The sequence below is a fragment of the Schistocerca nitens genome, chromosome 4, assembly GCF_023898315.1.
Source record: "Schistocerca nitens isolate TAMUIC-IGC-003100 chromosome 4, iqSchNite1.1, whole genome shotgun sequence".
NCBI lineage: Eukaryota > Metazoa > Arthropoda > Insecta > Orthoptera > Acrididae > Schistocerca > Schistocerca nitens.
Window position 1 is genome coordinate 868324848 of NC_064617.1, and position 22602 is coordinate 868347449.

Below are 22602 nucleotides of genomic sequence, written 5' to 3' on the forward strand. Positions count from 1 at the left end.
GGCAAGCAGTGGATTGGAATTTGTGTCGTGTGAACATGCAGAGACATTTGCGCAACTATTTGCGCAGGCAGATCGCTGCATGAGTACAGGCATTAAGCCAGAATCTGTCCGAGGTGGGACTTAGTGAAAGAAAAATTGAAGGCCTATTGTTCAGTTACGTAGTAACCCGCTATTTTGAAATGACTAAATTGTAGAATAAAAAATAATAATAACAAATTATTGAATTTTATATAAGATGTAACAAAGATCATTCCATAATTTCCTAGCCGCAGTGACCTGTAACTATCCCAAGATCACAGGTATCCCTCTCCTCCCGCGGGAATCACAATAAAGTGAAAGTCGTTTCGCTCTTTATAGTAGGAACTTTGGTATTTCAGGAAGGTAACCATCTAACCTGCGTCCAACCCACTGTTGCGTGGAAATGGAGTTCTAGTGTAGAAAGTAATGTTGGTTGCCCTGTAAATTGTGCCCGCCATTATATGTGTATAGTGCGCTGTCTTAGTATACAATTATAGCCGGTGTGTGAAGTGTACGTTTAGTGTTATAGAAAACTTGTAAATATGTCGAAACCAGAAGACGCTATGGAGGGAGTGGACACTGGTGAAAACTCGGTACGTTATGGTGTATCCTATAATTTAAGAAAAACTCGAGACGTTCTTTGTCTGGAATACATTTTGGTGTTCATTACCTTACTATTTATGTTTTTATTTTTGTTTTGGAGTATGAAATAACTTGTTTATAGACTGTCAGCTTATGACTTTGGTTATGTTTCTGTAGAATGCATCGTCAGCCGACACGATGTCATCGAGGGAGAAACCAGAAGATTACGAAGTGAAAGTTGTGAGTGATCTAAGCACTGTGATGTTTTTGATAACATCCATATAGACGTATAATTACTATTAAGTGTATTTGTGTGTTTCGAAGGTTACAGATCGGAGCAAGCGCTTTGATTACTTACTGAAACAAACCGAAATCTTCACTCATTTTATGTCCAACAACCAAGGTGGGAAGACACCATCCAGTCCATTAAAAGTTCGACCCGGGCGACCGAGGAAAGAACAACCAAAAATTGATCCTGGAGAGTGAGTATTGAATTTCGACTGCATGTTAAAGCCAGAGTTCCCAGCACAATACAAAATATGACAGATTTATGCTAGGTGTGTTGTGCAGTTTCCGTTGTTAGGTCTAATACAAATATGTTGCGAGTGTGTTGTGTATTGACTGTATCATTAAACTTTGTAATAATATAATATTACTTATTAAAAATCCAGTCATGATGTAGTCATTACATAGCTGTCCATATCAGTTGAACCTGGCAGCAGAAAGAATACTTCTCACGTTAACTGCTTCAGTCACATATAAGTAAGAGGGATCTTAAAAATAACTGCTGTCATATCTGCAACCACATTTGTTTATATTCCTGGGCTTTGGGGGAGAAGGGTACAGATACAACCAACTTATAGCTTATTTGGTTAAGGGAAGGTTTTGGGACAACCTGTGGGCAATCACTATTTAAATCATGTCCACTTTAAGTTTCTTTTGTGCTTTAATTCACATGTAGTGAACAGTAAAAGGAAGCCAGCTTTGTGTTTGCTCTACTTCAGTCTTACTAATAACTGGAAATTGAGTTACTTCACTCTAGGAAGAAATGTGGAAAACAATAAAAAATTAGCTCTTGACAGTAAAAATTTTGCCTGTAGAATTGAGCAAATCAAAACTTATATTGTGATCATTTTCTTTTTAACAGAAATAAAAAACATGCTTAGGCCTATTGTTAATATGCCTTCATTTATACAACTCAGTAATGATTGTCGTTTCCCAGTTATCTGTGTAGGCCATGGGTGGGACAACTTTCAAACTGTCAGGCAAACATATCGACAATTATAAATAAGAAATAAATTAAAGGATGATATATGATCAAATGAATAATTGTCTTACTTTCCCTTTAACGCTGAATATCAGAGGTTTACAAACCGAGCTCTTAATAGCCCATGGAACTTTGATAATAGTGATACAGCAAAAGGACATTGCTGTGTGTGCCCACCAACAATTAAAAGAACTCTGTGAATTATGCACTCATTTAAAAAGAAGAGGGGGGATGTATAGGATGAGCTTACGAAAGTTTCAAGTGGCGGGTCGACAGAAGCGTCAAGCGTCCGATCCCACGCGTCAGCTTTGACCCGTGACGTAAGGGTGTTGTCGTGTGTGACGTCATGAGTGTGGCTGTCTCCAGTTCTGTTTTATCTTACTTTGTTTACTTTTCTGATCTGTTCGTTCTATCTCATGAGATTTTTTTTAAATTTAAAAACACTTATTACTTATTTTAATTATCTGTGTCCTCCAATTTCTGTTTTAGTTTATTATATTTATCTTTCTGATCAGTTCGTTCTATCCCGTGAGATTTTTTTTTTCTAAAGAGAAAAAACACTAATCAGCTACTGAAGCATCTTTATCTTCTATGGGTTGCAGGGGTTATGACCCCTGGGGAGGTGGGTGGGTAATCATGCATGGCTGTCTTCACTTACACGTTGTAGCTACGCAAGGCGTCTAAATTTGTTTATATTTAGTTTGCCCCCCACCCAAAACACCCCATTTCCCGCGCTTGTCCCGTTAGTGTCATTAGGCTTCTTGTGGAAAGTGTGTATGTTTGTTTTTGTTTCCGCCATATTTGTGACGTCATGGGTCAAAGCAGACGGGCGGGATCGGACGCTTCCGTATTTCCCAAATGGCAAATATTCATTGTATCATAACTTAAAAGAAATGGATTCTGCCCGCCCTCCACCTTGCTTGTGTGATAGATGTTCACATCTTGGTCTACACTCATACTTACTTTGGGCCATGGGGTGGACACCCCTGCTCTGTGCAATGAAATATCAATAAATGTCACAATATTAATCATTAAAAATCCAAGATGGGATAATGACACTATTACAAAAAAAGATAGATTGCTGCTAACCATATAGAGGAGATGTTCTCACAGGCAGGCACAACAAAAATACTGCTATACATGTAAGCTTTTGGCCAAAAGGTCTTCCTCTAAAGTAGAAAACGTACACACGTGACCGTTGTCCATGGCTGCTGAGGTCAGGGATATTGTCACATTCTCATATTAATATAGCACAACCAAAATCGTGACACACTTGGAAGAAAGAGTCAAATATTTTGACAACCAGAATGATTAATTTAATTTAACCTGTGCTATCAGATACCTGTTTGACCACAATGACGTAATTCATCGAATACTCAGAAAGAGCAAATATATGACAACGAAGCTTGTTAATTGAATTTTTGGGAGTAAAACTGTCGTAGTACAACCTAATTTATACCTCAGGCTAAGTTACAGATCAGTCGTCACAACTAGGTTTTTTACCTTTCACTTTTGTTGGCTTCACCAGTTCATAACCAAACACATTCCAACCAAACCGAAACCTCGGGCTAAACTACAGATAACTTTCTCACTACAACCAGGTTTTCGAGCTTTCGCGTTCAATGGCTTCGCTGTCTCACATCCAGACTGTCACAGGTCAGCCTAACCTCATAATTTGTGACATGGAAATACGGAAGCGTCCGATCCCGCCAGTCTGCTTTGACCCATGACGTCACAAATATGGCGGAAACAAAAACAAACACACACACTTTCCACAAGAAGCCTAATGACACTAACGGGACAAGCGCGGGAAATGGGGTGTTTTGGGTGGGGGGCAAACTAAATATAAACAAATTTAGACGCCTTGCGTAGCTACAACGTGTAAGTGAAGACAGCCATGCATGATTACCCACCCACCTCCCCAGGGGTCGTAACCCCTGCAACCCATAGAAGATAAAGATGCTTCAGTAGCTGATTAGTGTTTTTTGTCTTTTAAAAAAAAAAAAAATCTCGCGGGATAGGACGAACTGATCAGAAAGATAAATATAATAAACTAAAACAGAAATTGGAGGAAACAGATAATTAAAATAAGTAATAAGTGTTTTTAAATTTTAAAAAAATCTCAAGAGATAGAACGAACAGATCAGAAAAGTAAACAAAGTAAGATAAAACAGAACTGGGGACAGCCACACTCATGATGTCACACACGACAACACCCTTACGTCACGGGTCAAAGCCAACGCGTGAGATCGGACGCTTCTGTCGACCCTGTGACATCTCTGTCTGAACAGACCTCACAAGTCCTGACAGTTCCGGTGACATGCTCAGAAAAAAGTAAAATATTTGTGACAATAGGAGCGTAGTAAGGTTTCTCTTTCAGTACTAGAAATGCATTGGCTGCATGAAACTGACATGTTTCCAACTTATGACCATTATAGAACACTTCTGTGACTTCTGCAGGCCCTAATCTTGACTTCAGCCAACATGACATCCTTTATACTAGGTGTTTGACTGCTGCTTTCACCATTTGTGAAAAAAAATTGCATTATAAGCAGATTATCATTTTTAACTTTACAACTTGAAATATTTTTTATCTTCTCTGCTTTTCTACCTTTTTAAGAAGATTTTCCCAAACACATCTTCAGTCGGTACATATTTTAATTTAAGTCTGTTCTTTCTTTTTCATTCAGCGTCCTCCTTGTGATGTTCAGTTAAATATTTTTCAGAGGTTAGGTTAGGTTAGTGATTTTTAACGTCCCGTCGACAACGAGGTCATTAGAGACGGAGCGCAAGCTCGGGTTAGGGAAGGATGGGGAAGGAAATCGGCCGTGCCCTTTCGAAGGAACCATCCCGGCATTTGCCTGAAACGATTTTAGGGAAATCACGGAAAACCTAAATCAGGATGGCTGGAGACGGGATTGAACCGTCGTCCTCCCGAATGCGAGTCCAATGTGCTAACCACTGCGCCACCTCGCTCGGTATATTTTTCAGAGGAAGATACTTTTTCTTCATGTTTTCCCATCTTCTTCTGTCCCATCCTTTTGCTTAATGGGTGTTGTTTGTGCCGATATCTTTCTGCAACTTTTCTCAAAGTTTTCTCATACACTCTGCTGATGTTATCCCAATCTTTTAATAAATGATAAATAAGTATAAGTGTAAACCAGCAAGGTACATTGTTATACTAACCAATGTAACTTGAAAATGACCAGAACTGTTAAATGGTTTAGAATTAGTAACAGTCCAAAAATTGTCACTGTTGGGACAGAGTTACTTTTTAACATTATCTTCCTTTCTTGTGTTCTGTATCCAACCAGTGTTGGGTTGGGACTGGTATGCTGTCTCTCCAGTTTCACAGAGAACTAACCATACACATATATAGACTATTATTACAATGCTATCGACATTCCCAAAATCATTTTAAAACTACTGCCAGCTTCCTCCTCCCCCAGGAAGAAACTCATAGTACCCACTCTGTTCATATCCTGTCAAATGTGACATCATTTCTCAAGGTATTTGAGAATCATGTATCTGAGGCAAGACATGGGAATCAGACTAGTATTTACCTTAGTTTACCATCGGGATAATGGAAGTGTCTGATTCCACCCCTCTACTTTGACAAATGACGTCACCAATATGGCGGAAACGACCATTCACGACGACTCCCATACCGCTCCTATGACATCATCACATAAACATGACAACAAACACGAAAATAGATCGAAAAACCACCAAATAGATATTCCTCCAAAAATATAATGAAACTAACAGGACAAGTGGGGGAACTGGGGATTTTTGGGTGGGGCCAAACTAAATATAAACACATGCCGCTACACCAAACAACAAAAAACACTAAAATATCAAGACCTCACAACCTTCTCAAATTCCACTACACACAAAATCCACTGAAATTGATCACTTCCCTTGACCTATATAGGTCAACAGAAATTACTGATACCGCACTATAAATCTCAAAACTTTCACCACCACCACACTTAATCCTACAAACGAACATTTCCCTTGACCTCAAAAATGATACGTCATTAACACAATTTCTTGTATGCCCAACCTAGACTTCTCGAACCAGGAACTTAGCCTAATGGAGCAACATAAGTTATCCGACATCTTCACATACAGCCATCCCTTGTCTGAGACACTGGAACTTTAGTAAGTCTCATTTCTTCACGACACACTGAACACTTCACGTCTACAGCCAACAGGCCGAATAGCTGAAGAAATTTTATTAGACAACGCACTGTCCCCCATCACTGGTGACAACCAAAAACTGTTGACCTTATCAGTCATATTCATACCTACCAAAGACATAAATAAAGCAATTTATCAAAATTCACACACAACGAACAGAAAAAAACTACAATAACGTCGTCATAACAAAACCAAAATCGTTAACTCAGTGAAAAATATTTCGCTGAAAGCACAGTTAACCACCGATACCACACACGTGCAATGCTACGATGCAAATGAACCTCATAGGCCACATAACACGCTACCCATAAACACACCACCAGAAAGAACCACTGACCGCAACAATACGCCACCTATAAACATTCAAACTAAACCAAAAACTTTACCTAACACACAACACATAAACACACCACCGATCACATCAAAATGACATATACAAACACGCCACTCTCACAAAGTAAACTCCATGTCGTCGTGACGTCATGTACCACAACAGCCTTACATCATGGGTCAAAGCTGACGGGTGGAACCGGACACTTCCATTGATCCAGGAAAAATGCCTAAAGACCACATCCATTGTGGCTGGCCTACTAGCCTCCATTTTTAATCCACAAGGTGGATTTGATCTACTGCCAACACACATTCCTGTGTCCTGGAAGCAAACGCTTTAATGCCCTCGGCTGTCCAGGTGGGTGTACTTTAACATTTCTACATAGCCAATGGTCATTTACAGATTACTGCTCTATGGGTCATTGAGTATTTTTATTGGTTTTTCTCATGTATAATCTAATGTAAACAGAATTGCTGTTACTGCTGAGTTGGAGAGCATACTTTTTAATGTTTTTTTGTTAAATGTATTACCATAAACACCTGCTTATTTTTTTAAAAATAGCTATATATCTAAAAAAATGTGGACTATGTCCAGAAGATAATATTCTGCTCTTGAAATGTAACAACTGAAAGAAAAGTGGCTGCAGCCCAACTTGAAATAGCTGCCAACATAAAAAGCAAACTGATTTTCCTCAAACCTCATTTACAAATGAGCATACTTTATCTATGTTTCCTCAAGTAATTCTGTAAGTGTAATAAATTTTTCAGCACAGTAAAATTTAACTTTTGTAGATTCAGAAAATTGTAGCATAAATTAAAAGTAAAATAAAATATCTCAGACTCAGTCTCTCATGTAATCACCCACCTATGTAACTGTTAAGCATACAGCAGAAGATAAGCAATGCACACACAGTGTAACTGGAATAGTGGCTATACAGATAATGATCTTTTTATTAACTGTGTGGCAAATTCATTTTCAAGCAGAAAAAAAGAGTATAACAAATTATCAGTAATTTGTGTTCATCTATTTGTGTAAAGCATAACAAGGGACTTAGAAAGGATGAGTAGTAGCTATAGCTGGAAGCTAGTCTATATGATGTGTCAGTATTAGCTAAAGTGGTCTGTTTGAAGACACTGAACTGGTGAAATCTGGATGGCACGAAGAGAAATGTTATAAAAAATGATGGAGATTACAGGAAGAATGAGGATATCACCAAATGTTTCAGACAAGGGAAGAAGCTGACAGAGTACATGTCATTCACATCTCACTCACTCGTTTACTTAAGGGAAAAACTTTTTCTGTGACCAAGTAGTGAATTATAAAATGTACCAGGAAAGGGAGTAAATGATTTCAATACTGTTCGCAACACACCTACCACAGAAAAGATAATAGTTTTGTTGGTGTGTATGGAGAGACAGAAAACTACTGTAATAAATCTCTGTAAACAACATTCCAAGTCTTATTGTTCTCTGTGTATATGTGGAGATTTCTGGCTCTCGATAAATGCAAGCAGTCATTGTAGAGCTGCCCATGAGAACAGCATGGTGTGCCTATATGAATACCGACCAGTTTTTAACATTTGTCCATGGCTCTTATTTTTAGTGATCTAAAGACCACTTTCAAAGGTGACTGAAAATGTTTGAACTGGAAAAGCAAGTTTGTTGGGATGATAGGAATTCATGGTATCAATACCACATCTCCTTTGACTTCGCCGGTGATGGTGGACTGCACAATATGCCTTCTCAGCTCCAGAATGTGTATAATGGGGCCATTACACAATCTTGGTGCATCGAGGTTATGCATCAGTATGACAGCCAACCCACCGTCAGCTCAAACTTGTAGGATGGCACCCCCGAACAGCTCTGATGAGTTTATAAACTCTTCAGGATATTTAGTAGCATTTTTTCTTGTCATCACTATATCAATTGACATGTAGATGGTCACCTCACCAGGTGCTTTGCACCAATAATATTTTTATTCATTTTTCTCACAGATTCATTCTTTGGTGCCAGTATTGCTCTTTCACATAACCACTACTCATTGCACAAGTTTTGCTTAAAGCTCGGAAAAACCTCATTAATTAGATTATCTCCCAAGCTTTCAACACTGTAGAATTGGCTTTCAAAATTTATTAAGCCTTCTGCATCCATTGACAAGTGGACCTCACTGATCTCCAAGAGGTATTGAGCCAAGTGTTGAGACTTGGTATAGACGGACTCTCATATTAGTTGTGAGGTGCATTCTTCCTACATTTGCCCATACTGGCAAAGAATTGAAGCATGTGATGATCTCATCTGCCGCAGTTCTTCGCTCAACGACCGGCAGCATCTGTCGGAAGCAGTCTGCGAGCAATACAACCATCCTACCCATCAACATTCAGTTACCGCAGATGTCTTGCAAGCTTCAATCTGGTGTCTCGATCACACGCTTGTGTGGCATCGACCATTCGTCCCAGACAACCAATTTGCAGTGCTGCAGCAGCTTATGTCACAAATTGGCGTTTCCTCGCTCGTGAGGTTCAGCAGAAGCTTGAACATCCAAGTGGTCATTATTCCTCTGCTGAACGAGGTTGCAGCCATCTCAGGGGGTGCAACATTCCTGCACTTCCGCATAAGTGCCAGTAGAAAATTCAACATGAATGTCTTGCCACTATCCCCAGGTGCATCCAAGAAATAAAGACCCATACTCCATTCTCCAACTGACTCAGAATTTTATTTTATTAAAAATGTGCAGTTTGGGTGACTTGAGCTCCCAAGGCTGTGGTGTCATAACTGATCTCCCTGAGCAAATCTGTCCACAGATCGCCCATTCGTGAGGCGTGCATGCTGAAATCAGACAACCATTTTCCCACCATGGAGAAAACTTTGTCCTCAATAAGTTTCAGCCCTTCGTTGAAATATATGTAGTCGCTGGCCTGTGCGGTCTATTGGCACCTGTGTACAATCTCTTCTGATAATACAGTTTTCTGTTTGTTCCAAAGTGTTATGAGGTTTGAGAGTCTGCATTTGCTCTACATGACAGGAAAGAGTTCTCCCAACTTGGTCAGTGACTGTCAGAATACAGTGTTCTACATTGTAAGCCAGCAGGCAGTTACCTTTCAAAAGCCCCATTGCGTCCCATGCTTGGAACATGGCGTTTTCATGACCATAGACTGTTTTGAGAGCCTGAAAACTGATGGGGCCCCAGGCACAGGTCAGTTGCAGCTGTACTCATTAATACTCAAAGTGTTATATGCACGGTGTAAATTCTGCCTTGGGCATCTAACCCCTTCACACATTGCCAGCCTTCAACCAGGGTGTCCTGTACACGACACTTCTATTCTTTCCGTGATGTGTGCCATGTGCAATATTTTGGCAGTTCTGCATACAGAAAACTCGCCTGTTTGGCACGGATGGAAAAATGTGTGGGTGGTAGTAGGTGATGTCATTACTCGATTGCACAAGTTGGCATCTGTGAACTACAGGCACTTGCTGTTGGCACCTGCACTGCAAGATGTGACAGTATTCTGTGCTGCTCACAAATCAGCAGGCCCAATATCCGTAGTGCTGCTTCATTGCTGCTCACATATCGACCTGCTCTAAATATCTGCACTTTGTCTCTTGGGACAGTATTAGTGTAGCTCTGCCATTCCACAGTAAATATCACCTGGTCACTGCCTTTGCTTATGTACTTGCAAATGTATTTAATTGCTGGGACTGAGATACAAAACTCCACATTAATTTGGGCATTAAAAATTTTGGAAAAGTGCAGTGAGTATGGAACCACCCAGATGTTGTGCACTATGACGTCTTGACGCAGTACCTCTTGCTTTGTGGCCGTATGTCCCCTGCCCTCGACTGCTTTGTGTCTCTACAGTAGATATCTGCTCTTTGTTCGTTTTGGTCTCTTTTTGCCCAAGGATACTTTCTGATGCATTGCCCATCCTTCATCCTTGGGGATGTAGGGTTTTACATTCTGCAAGGACCAAGGAGTAGGATATTAGTGACAATGTCATATAGCAATTTGTCCATATTGGGGTCAGGCAACCTGCTGATATCACCTGATCAGTTTGGTTCAGCTGCAGTTTCTGTTTTAACTACAGCAACAAGTGCACATGTGGCATGCCACATTTCTGCCACTCAGTGGAATACTTGAAGCATTGTGCCTTACCAAAAATATGCCCTTTTATGAGGAGAGCCACCAGCTCTTGCACTTTAACATTAAAAAGTTGCATTGTGAAGATATTACAGCAGTCTGTCAGTTTATGCACATCCCTCATTTGTTCTCTGATCTCGGACCAGGTTGTGTTGTACATGAAGGTGATGAATAAGTCCAGCCAACCATAGTTCCCAGCCTAGGAGAAAGTGTCCTGGATATATTTGTGAAGGTACCTCGTCCTTTTCATAAATGACAACTGGAGGATGACCATCTGACCTAAGTCATTAAGATTCTCGTTCTTGGCCTTCACAATGGCATCTTGCAGGTGGGCATAATTCTCTGCGCCTGCTATTTCCCTTCGACATTCCTTCTCCTCCTCCGCATATGTCTACCAAAATTTGGTACAGATAAACCCAACACCACAGCAACAAATTGTATTCATGTTTGCAGACCATCAGGTGAAATGTGTAGAAATCCACGCGTGTCAGTTTTGTTCAGGTTTGGTCACCCAGTTGTCAGATTCATTTGAGGGATGCTGAAGTGATATCCTTCTTACCCATTTCAAAACATAATGTGATATGGTAGAGCATCGTAGTAGTGGTATGTGTCAGCGAGCCTGGCGAGGTCAGCACCGTGTCACCAAGACCACAGCCATGACCTCTTTGTAGTGGGGTGGCGCATGTGCTGTCCACTCAGCACACAATCCGTGTTGATCGCAGTCTTGCGGCTCTCGTCTGTTTTGAACTCTTGCACCAACACATTTTGATTGTGAATTTTCAGTAGAGTCTGTGAGTCTCCACCGCGTCGTCTCCAATAAAGTAAACTTGCAAAAATTGAGCTTCACCTGTGGATGAAGATAAAAGGGACCCTATTTTATAGTGTACTTTCCCCTGCACCTTAAAGATCGGGGACAACCCAGGCATGGAGAGAATTCTGTGTGCCCCAAAGGGGGTAGTGTGAAAACATGAATTATATATTTTATATAGTTTAGGAACTGCTGTGCCTCATCAGTCTCTCTAGAAAATAATTCCTTTAATGGATAGTGTTTCTCTTCTAATGTGGGCTGTCTTGCCCTCAGAGAAACACATTCCCACCATTTGCTCCTTCCATTTCTGTGCCCTGCAAAATTTGCATGCGTTGTTCAAATGGCAAATTTTGATGAGTCTGAGGTTATAGTGTAATTTAAGTTGGTTCAAAGTCGAAAGCACATTTTAAAAAGAAAATCCCCAGTGTTCATTGCAAATATTTGCTGACATTCAGCTTAGTGTTGAGCAACAGCGAGTCAGGCACGCATCAGCCTCTTTTACTGTTTTGGAGGCACACACAGAGGCCATGCAGTCTGCGTTCTCCTGGTGCATCTTTGGCTGTCTCAGAAGAGGATGTGCAAATGACGACAGACAAAGATTACTAGAAATTTGTGCATCTATGAAAAGATTTATACACAAAGCATACAACAGCTACCACCATACCTAGGTTAATGATCTGGCAGGGAACCCGAAAAAATTCTGTTCCTATGTAAAATTGCTAAGCGGGTCTAAGGCTTCCATCCAGTCACTTGACCAGTCTGGTTTGACAGTAGGATATAGCAAAAGGAAGGCTGAACTTTTAAAATATGCATTTAAGAAATCATTCATGCAGGAGAATTGTACAAACGTACCATCATTTGGCCATTGTACAGTGTCCCATATGGATGGCATAGTAATAAGCATCCGTGGTGTAGAGGAACAACTGAAAGAGTTGAAATCAAATAAGTCGACAGGTCCGGATGGAGTCCCAATTCAGTTTCACAAAGATTACTCTACGTCATTGGACCCTTACTTATTTTGCATATATCGTGAATCTCTTGGCCAGCACAAAGTGCCAAGCGACTGGAAAAAAGCGCATGTTACTCTTGTATTTAAGAAGGGTAAAAGAACTGACCCAGAAAATTACAGACCAATATTATTAACATCGATTTGCTGCAGAATTCTAGAGCAAATTCTGAGTTCGAATATAAAAAATTTCCTAGAGACCAAGAAGCTCACGTCTGCATCAGCATGGCTTTAGAAAGCATCGCTCATTCGAAGCCCAGCTTGTTCTTTTCTCACATGATATACTGTGAACTACGAATGGAGGGCAACAGCCAGATTCCACATTTCTAGATTTCTGAAGTGTTCCCCTGCAGACTTAACGGAGGTATGTGCATACAGAATAGGCACCCAGATATGTGACCAGCTCGAAGACTACATAAGTAATAGAAACCAGTATGTTGTCCTCAACAGTGAGCGTTAATTCAAGACGGGGGTAACATCAGGAGTGCCCCAGGGAAGTGGGATAGGACTGTTGCTACTTTCTGTATACAGTAATGATCTGGCAGACAGGGTGGGCAGCAATTTTGAGGTTGTTCGCTGATCATGCTTTGTTGCATAGGAAGGTGTCAAAGATAAGTGACTGTAGATTGATACAAGATTACCTAGACAAAATTTCTAGTTGGTGTATGAATGAGGCAGCTGGCTCTTAATGTAGAAAATGTAAGTTAATGTGGATGAGTAGGAAAAACAAACCCATAATGTTCAGATACAGCATTACTAGTGTCCTGCTTGACATGGTCACGTTATTTAAATATCTGGATATAATGTTGCAAAGTGATATGAAATGGAACGACCATGTTAAGAAAGGCGAATGGTAGACTTTGGTTTGTTGGAAGAATTTTTGGAAAGTGTAGTTCATCTGTAAAGGAGACCGCGTATACTGTACTAATGCAGCCTATTCTTGAGTATTGCTCCAGTGTTTGTGATTCGCACCAGGTCGGATTGAAAGGAGCCATCGAAGCAGTTCAGAGGCAAGTTGCTAGATTTGTTACTAGTAGTTTGTCAGCATGAAAGTGTTACAGATATGCTCTGGAGCTCAAGTGGAACTTGCTATTGGGAAGAAGACATTCATTTCAAAGAAAACTACTGAGAAAATTTAGAGAACCAGACTTTGAAGCTAACTGCAGAACGATTCTACTGCTGCCAACATACATTTCGCAAAAGGACCATTAAGATAAAATACAACGAATTACAGCTCTTACAGAGGCATATAGACCGTCGGTTTTCTCTCACTGTACTTGCAAGTGGAACAGGATAGGAAACGAGTAGTTGTGGTACAGGGTATGCTCTGCCACGCACTGTAGGTGGTTTGCAGGGTATGTGTGTAGGTGTAGATGTAGAAGCACACTGAGTGGCCACACAGTCTGTTGTACATTGTTGTCGTGCACATAACTGCTCTGCTGTCTCAGCTGTACGCCAAGATGCAGTGCGATCAGCATTTTGCTGATGTCAAGCGTCGGCCTGTGCCAAGCATTAAGCTGCTCAAGCATTTGCCTGACACTCCGCCTGCTCAAATCACTGCTGTTCAGCATGAACTAATGCTTGTTGCTGCCTGGCTATTTTCATAGTTCAAGCTTGTTGTGAGCTTTGAGAAAGATTTGTTATGTGTTTGCCGGTCATTAGAAATTTAAACAGTAATACCTAAACTGAGGAACTGATGTTGTAAGATATCCAAGCTAAACATTCTACACTAACAACAATACATCCAAATGAATGACACAATTTGCAATCCAAAACCAATGCCAATTAAACGAAGAAAAGAAACGATGAACCTAATAGAGAAACAAATTGTTGGCATCTTCAAAGCCAAAAAAATCACCAGAGAAAATATGAATCACTCAAATCTAATCAGAAGAACCATGTCTGTGTCTGAAAAGCAAAGTTTCAATATATTGGAAACAATCCAAACCACCAAAGAAATTATGAATCATTAAAGAGAAAAACTAAGTCAGTGTCCAATGATCACAATAATATCTCAATCCAATATACTTCCACAATCCAAGTACTCGACATTAATTTTTCTGAACCATTGAGATGCTAGTAGCAAACGAAATCTACAAAGAAATTATAAATCGTTCAACCCCAAACAGAAAAGCCAAGTCAGTGTTTAAGAATCCCAATAAAATCGCAATTCAATACACTTCCCAAACATTTTATGTGCTGTGAAATATTTTCATGTGCATACATTACATTGCTATAGAATTTAGTGATGCCTTTATCCTACAGGAGTATTTCTAGTGTCCAAGATTTATGTATGTACTTATTTCATTTGTCAAAACAGTTAAAACTTAATCTCTTTGCTAAACTTAATAAATTCATTAACTTTCATGGATGGGCATTACCCATCCCATGGGAGTATTATGCCCCCCAGAATAAAAGGTATTTTGTGGGTTAATTCAGGATATAGGCAATCTCCATTCCAAAGCTCATACAAATCCGTCCAGCTGCCTCAGCTTGAAGGAGCAACAACCGTACGAACTTGATGAAGAAAGAAAATGAGCAAATTCTTGGGTGCAGCACAAATTTTATGATATTTATATCTGCAATGTCCTCATCTGCCATCACATGTGTCTATTACCAGTGGACACACTCATATTGTAATCAAATCCAGTTTCACTAGCACCCTATCACATTCTGCGTGTCTGTTTACAGCATTTAAATGGCACCATCGTTGTGAATCTTTAAAATGTTTCAGAACCTATATGATATGTCTTATGCTCAGCAGCTAAAATGTCACAGGCCTGTAAGGAAGTATGGATTAAGGGGAGCCAGAATGATCCATCTCCTCCATGTTAATTTTAACAAATAGAAGGAACATTTTGTCTAAAACCATTAAACATAATCCTCTGAAATTTGGACTACATGTTCAGTGAATATTTCGCTACAAAGTTATAATGCCATGTTAAGAAATATTTATTGGTTTTTGTTTTACAATTTTTTGAAACAGATGCGTATTTTTTTCTCTAAAATTTTGCACTTTTTCTTCTATAACTCTTGAATTATACAGTATTTTTTTTACAATTTCTTATAAAAATGAAGGAAAAGAAGTGGGTTAAACAATATTGTGTATAAATTTCATTGATATACTGTTAGCAGTTTTTGAGAAAATGTTCCTCAAAGATGAAAATTTTAAAGTTACAGGAAATGGCTTCCAAAGTTTTTTTTTTAATACATTCTTGCCCCATATGATGGATTATTGAAAATGGTATTGTGTTCTGCTTGGAAACCTAAATGTTTCAGCACATCACATTTGAAAATGTTTCCTTCATTGTATGTTGCCACTTCATCGTACACTCCAAAATGCAACATTTTTATCTGTACCAACACACTTTCGGGAATCCTAGTCCAAATTAAATTATTTACACTTTCATTTGGATTTTGTGTTTTCCAATGTAAACACTTTTCCAATAACTTCGGCTGTGATAAATCTTTGAATATGGGCTTAATTACATCAATTACCGCATTTGGCAAACTGTTTTTAAGGGCATATTCCTTTACTGATTGGTACTTACACCATGAGTCATCACCTGTGGGACACAGTGCATGTTGTGGGTGCTCATTTGTTGATGCAGTATGAAAAAATAATGCCCATACTGCTGTCCTAATATGCTCAATGCTTCTTGTATTTTGCCTAATTGCAAACCCATAATACCTCTGCAATCTATCGATTGCTTCATCTGTCAATCTTCCTCTTCCTCCAAGGGTCTTACCATCACTAAGCTTCCGGGATCATAATGTCTGCTTTAGTTTGCGCATGCAAGCCCCCATGCGCTTCTGCACATGTCCAATGAACTCCTGTTTTTTATTGTGAATTTCATTGCCATAATGTTTGAGTTCCTCTACAGCTTTATATCCCTTAGAATCACCATCTCCTAGATAGTTAGTGTATTGTACATTATACCACTCCTTTGATCTGGAAAAAATTGCTTTCACTCCCTCTACTTCCATCGCTCCACTCGTGCCGTGAAAATTTGCTTCACGACTTTCACTATATTCATCCTTGGTACTGCCCTTACATCTACAATGTTTTGAGAGAATAGCAATGTCAGTTACTTTGCAACTGTCTCCACTGGTAGCTGTCACAACTCCATTTAGAGATTTATGACCTCTACATTGCCATGATACATCTAAAGCAAGAGTTAAATCTCTACAATTCCCATTATCTGTCACAGCTTCTTCAACTGCTTTCTTCATTGTTGCTTGAGCAATATCTTCAGCAGAAGATCCCACCAATTCATTATAAAATCCAATCTTGGTTGGTGGTTTTGACAAGTTCATAATTCCACATAACATTGTCCCTGCAGCACTGCCCTTGCCAATGCAATGCAAGCCACACACTAGCCTAACATTTATATCATGCACCTTCTTTCCACTATTACCGCTACGAGGAATACTGTTAGAATTAGAAAACGAAACTTCTGCAGCCTATTTGTTACACTTCAATAACATTTTACATGCCAAACCAATGTACGAAGTTATTTTCAATTCCAGTCCTCTTTCTTTGCAAACTTGGCATAATACGTTATGTTTCAAAATATTAGAGAGCAAGGAAATGTTAATTATTTCATTCACATCATTACTGTCACTTTCATAGTTTTCAAATTTTTCTTAGCTATCACAAAGTTTCTTGCTGGAAGAAGTTCTGTCCCATTCATTTGGAGTAGTCGGTGAAGCAGTCTGAGCAGCATCTCCCTTCAAAACAACAAAAGATTTCTTCTTACACTCATTGTGCCTTTTCTTAAACACTCGATTGCTGAAATGGGGCATATTGATATCCACAAACCAAATATGTAAAACAGGTACGGGCATAATTCGTCAAATACGCAAAATTGAACAGCTAAACAACACAAAGCAAACTCCACAAGTCAACACACATGGTATAGCATTTATGTTTACCGATATGAACAGTCACTTTTCACAGAGATAAAGCCATAAAACGTTGGAAAACAAAACACTGTCTAATTCCGCAAAGATACCCCGCTTGCAGCCTGCGAGCAGCGCCGTCAGAGGTGACACACCAAGTCGCTACAACCGCTTACGTGGCCCGCCAACTTTGCAGCGATAAAAAACACACTTATAATTCACTTAGAAGGGTGTAACTTTTATTTGTTTTTATCAGAAAACTCCAAATATTTTATAATGAAAAAAACCAAAAAACATTAATTTTCTCATTTTCATCATTCCGGCTCCCCTTAAACACTTTAATGATGATATAAGCATTGTATTTGTTGTGTTGAATCATATTAAGAATGTATTAAACAACAAAATCATTTTACAAATGTGATACAGTTCAAAAGTCAAAGAGTAAACAGATTTTTCTAAGAGAAATTATTGTTCCACATTTCGTGTTACATTCAATTCAACAAATATCTTGTACTACACACTTTTAAAAATAGCCTATGTGTTAATTGAGTGTATATGCTAATGCCATTCCAAATTTCTTCCAAATCTGTCCAGCCGTTACAGTGTGAAGCAGTAACAAACATACTTGCACCTAAATTTAAGCAATTACAGTATACAGGGTGTCTCATTTATCCTGCCTAAATCACTGTTTGTCCATATGCAAATTACAAAATGTTTCAAGCAAATGTTCTTTAGCCGTCAGGGGGACAACAATCAGCGTGATTGGCTTCGTTGTAGCTTCGTTTTTTACAAACATATGAACAGCGATATGACTTTTTTAAATGGTACCCTGTATTTTTTTTATTCGGTAATTCATTTTCTCTCCTAAAGACCTATTCAAAAATGTATCACAGTGTACCATTCACTGAAACACAACGTTATTAAGTACATAACACAACATTGACTTTGAGCAAGGGATCACGAACTCATCCACTTGCTGGAGTTGTCAGAAAACAAATTAAAACCAAGTAAAAACATAATACAAAATTGACTTTGACTCTCCTGTTCCATTGCCCAGGCTTAGAACATTCAAAGGTGCCCAAAGTGGTGACCCTGGGCACCCATACACTGGTGCACTCGTTGAATGAAAGAATTATTTATTGCCTCCAGTGTTGCCTGCTGAAGAGAATTACAAGCAAGCACGATACGTTCCTGCATGTCCTCTGGAGTTGTGGTATATTGCGATAGACAACGTCTTTAATGCATCCCCAAAGGAAAAAGTTCAGAGGATTTAAATCAGGAGACCTAGCAGGCCAAGTAACTGTTCCTCCTCAACCAATCCATCATGTTGATACCACATAAGCATTCTGGTTCTTAGCGGCACTTCATCCAGAAGAGGACTAAGAATTCGTCTGAGGAAATTGGCATACGCTGTGCCGTTTAGACTAACATTCATGAAATAAGGGCCAATAATTGTAGTACCAAGCATCCCACACCAGACATTAACTCTCCATTAATGCTGATGTTCCACCTGTCTGAGCCGTCATGGGTTGTCGCTGGACCAATAATGCATGTTCCTTGTATTTACCTGTCCTTTGTTTGAAAAGGAACATTCATCGGTAAATAGAACGTTGGAGAAGTTGTTCGGGTTGGCGAGGATTTGCTGCTGTCCCCACTGACAGAACTGTACACGATTCTGGAAATCATTCCCATACAATTCTTGATGTAGGTGTACATGATAAGGATGGAACCAGTGATGTGTAAGAATATGATGTACACTGGTTTTAGGAATGCCAATCTCGTGTTCAAGATGTCATGTGCTCACATGTGGATTCATAGCAACGGAAGCGAGAACAGTAACTGTGACAGCTTCGTCTGTGTGAGCACAACGACAATTGTGTTGTGGGTTGAAACTTCCCGTTTCCTGAAGCATCGCAACAAGACGAGAAAACATCCATCGGGAAGGTGGGTTCTTGTCAGGATATCGCTCTCTGTACAATTCCGCTGCCTGCGTAGCATTTCGCCTACCTTCAACAACAACAGCAATAAAAGAAACGTTATGTCGTTGCAGTTTGTAGGAAGGACAGACTTTACTGTATTCCTGCTCTACACAAAAGTATCTAAAAGGACTAAACTACTGTACTAAATATACCTGTAGATAAGAAAACAGTATTCTGCTAACTTACATTCCACATAGACGAGTAGTATTTATACCTTTTCTTCATTGGTGTACATTCTACTCCCACAACTTTTTAACTGACGATGGTTGGCGGAATAACGGGTGTGCATTCTACTTTGTTTACATTTGTCCTCTGTCAACATCAGCACGTGGATGTGTTCCATTACCCCGAGTACCTGCACTAAGCGCTGGGAGCGTCAACGTCAGTGTTGTGTTATGTAATTAATAACGTTGTATTTCAGTGAATGGTACACTGTGATACATTTTTGAATAGGTCTTTAGGAGAGGAAATGAATTACTGAATAAAAGATACAGAGTGCCATTTAAAAAAGTCATACTGCTGTTCATGTCTTTGTAAAAAACAATGCTACAACAAAGGCAATCATGCTGATTGATGTCCCCATGAAGCCTAAAGAACATTTGCTTGAAACATTTTGTAATTTGCATCTGGACAAACAGTTATTTAGGGTGGTCAAGATAAATGAGACACCCTGTATATGGGATGTCTTAGAAAAAAACTGTGATGGACATAGCCAATTGGCACTAGCCATTAGGCAGTATTAGGGTAAAGTTCATCATATTGCAAAGCCAAAAGGATAATTATGGGAGAAATGGACAGTGGGATGGTGAGGTTGCAGCATCTGCCTGCCTCTGTGGTGGAATAAAGCTGACTGATAGTGAGTTGTAGATTTAGAGCCGAGCACTAGCTTTTGATAACTACTTCTGTTAATGTATTCTGAGACTTGTTTGACATCCCAGAAAATTTACCATGCCTCCCGTAGCTCCCCCCCATATCGAGGAGAATGGGGTCCCACAGGGCTCTGTATTGAATGTGTCTCTATTTTTAGTGGCCATTAATGGTCTAGCAGCATTAATGGTCGAAGGCCATTTGTCTCACCTTCTCTGTATGCAGATGACTTACGCATTTCGTACTGCTCCTCCAGTACAGGCATTGCTGAGCGGCGCATACAGGGAGCCATTCACGAGGCGCTGTCATGGGCTCTAGCCCACGTCTTCCAGTTTTCAACCGCGAAGTCGTGTGTCATGCATTTCTGTCAGTGTCGCACCGTTCTTCCAGAACCAGAACTTTACCTTAATTATGATCCACTCACGGTAGTGGAGGCATATCGATTCTTAGGACTGGTTTTCGACGCCCGATTGACTTAGCTTCCTCACCTTCGTCAGCTTAAGTGGAAGTGCTGGCAACACCTCAATGCCCTCCACTGCCTGAGCAACACCAACGGGGGTGCAGATCGCTCTACGCTGCTGCAGCTCTACAAAGCCTTTGTTCAATCCTGCCTTGACTATGGGAGTCTGTTTATGGTTCGGCGGCGCCCTCAGCGTTGCGTTTACTGGACTCAGTGCATCACTGTGGCGTTCGCCTAGCAACAGGAGCTTTTAGGTCGAGTCCGGTGACAAGCGTGTTTGTGGAGGCCAGAGTCCCTCTATTGCAGGTTAGGTGTGCACACATTCGTAGTTCTCCTGCACATCCGAATCATCGTCTCCTTTTCCCAGCCACGGCGATTCATCTCCTGCATCGGCAGCCCAGGTCAAAGCTTCCAATTGCAGTTCGTGTCCGACCCCTTCCTTCCGAACTGGAGTCCTTGCCTTTACCACCTGTACTTGAGGTCCATTCACATACACCTCCATGGTGTATGCCTAGGCTGTGGCTTTGCCTGGACCTTTCACATGGCCCTAAGGACTCCGTTAACCCCGTGGCTCTCTGCTGCCAGTTCCTCTTGATTCTTGACATGTACCGAGGACACGAAGTGGTGTACACCGACGGCTCGATGGCTGATGCTCGCGTTGGCTTTGTGTATGTCCATGGAGTACATATTGAACAACATTCCTTGCCTGATGGGTGGAGTGTATTCACTTCCGAGCTGGTGGCTATATCTTGTGCTCTTGAGCACATTCGTTCATGCCCTGGGAAGTCATTTCTTGTGTGTACTGACTCCTTGAGCAGCCTACAAGCTATCGACCAGTGCTACCCTCGTCATCCTTTCATCCTTTGGTAGCGTCCATCCAGGAGTCCATGTATGCCCTGGAACAGTGCAGTCATTCAGTGGTGTTTGTCTGGGTCCCAGGTCACGTCGGAATCACAGACAACCAACTTGCCGACAGTCTGGCCAAACAGGCTACCCGGAAAATTCTTATGGAGTTCAGCTTCTCTGCAACTGACCTGCATTGAGTACTATGCCGCAAGGTTTTGCGGCTTTGAGAGACAATATGGCATAACCTCGGCACACACAACAAACTGCGTGATCTTAAGGAGACTGCGAATACATGACACTCCTCCATGTGAGCATTTCGCAGGGACTCTGTGGTTCTCTGCCGGCTCCACATTGGCCACGCTTGGGTGACACATGGCTACCTTCTGCGCCGTGATGACCCACCTCAGTGTCGGTGCGGCACCCGGCTGGTAGTGGCCCGTATCTTGGTGAGCTGTCCTTCTTTGCATGCACTGCTTCGGACTCTTCAATTACTGGACTCATTGTCGTTAATTTTAATTGACAACACCTCATCGGCTAATTTAGTTTTATGTTTTATACGTGATGGTGGGTTTTATCATTCTATACAAGTTTTTAGCGCATGTCCTTTGTCCCTTAGTGTTCTCCACTCTAATGCTTGTAGGGTGAATGTTTTAATGTGTCACTGAGTGGTTGGCTTTTCCTTTTTATTCTTGTGGTCAGTGAGCCACGGTCATCTGCTCTCTTGTTTTTACCTCTTCTACCTGTTTCTTGCTTCTTTCTGTGGTTTTATTTTCCTGTTTTCCATATTAGTGTTGGTTGTCCTTCTGTTGTTCTTCTGGTTCTTCCTTTCTCCTGTTATTATGTTGTACATCTCCTTTCTTTTCTTCTTTCCCTTGTGTAATTATTTTACCAGGAACAAGAGACCGAAGACCTCGCAGTTTTGTGAGATAGTCTGTAGGAATTCTCAATGGTTCTCCATAAACCATCTCTGCCACTGACGCGCCTATATCCACCTTATATGCAATCCTTAAACCTAGAAGTACTAGTGGTAGTGCCTCTGTTCAGCTCTCTTGGTGACACATGAGGGTCACCTTCAGTGTTCTGTGCCACCTTTCCTCCATCCTGTTGCTTGCCGAGTGATAACTGGTTATGTGATGACGCTGGAATCCACACTGTCTAACCAGTTCATTGAAAAGATTAGGCTTGAATTGTTGACCCTG

At 40.5% G+C, this 22602-nt stretch overlaps 1 protein-coding gene across 1 annotated transcript in view; it reads left to right on the top strand.

Moving 5' to 3' along the window:
- The first annotated feature begins 391 nt into the window (after nt 1–391).
- Nucleotides 392–22602, top strand: part of LOC126253340 (chromatin-remodeling complex ATPase chain Iswi) — a 123325-nt gene continuing 101114 nt past the window's right edge. The window contains exons 1-3 of the mRNA XM_049954606.1: nt 392–611; nt 778–840; nt 925–1082. Of these exons, the coding sequence (XP_049810563.1) occupies nt 561–611; nt 778–840; nt 925–1082 (272 nt within the window). The 5' untranslated portion in view covers nt 392–560. The remainder of the gene's footprint in view (nt 612–777; nt 841–924; nt 1083–22602) is intronic.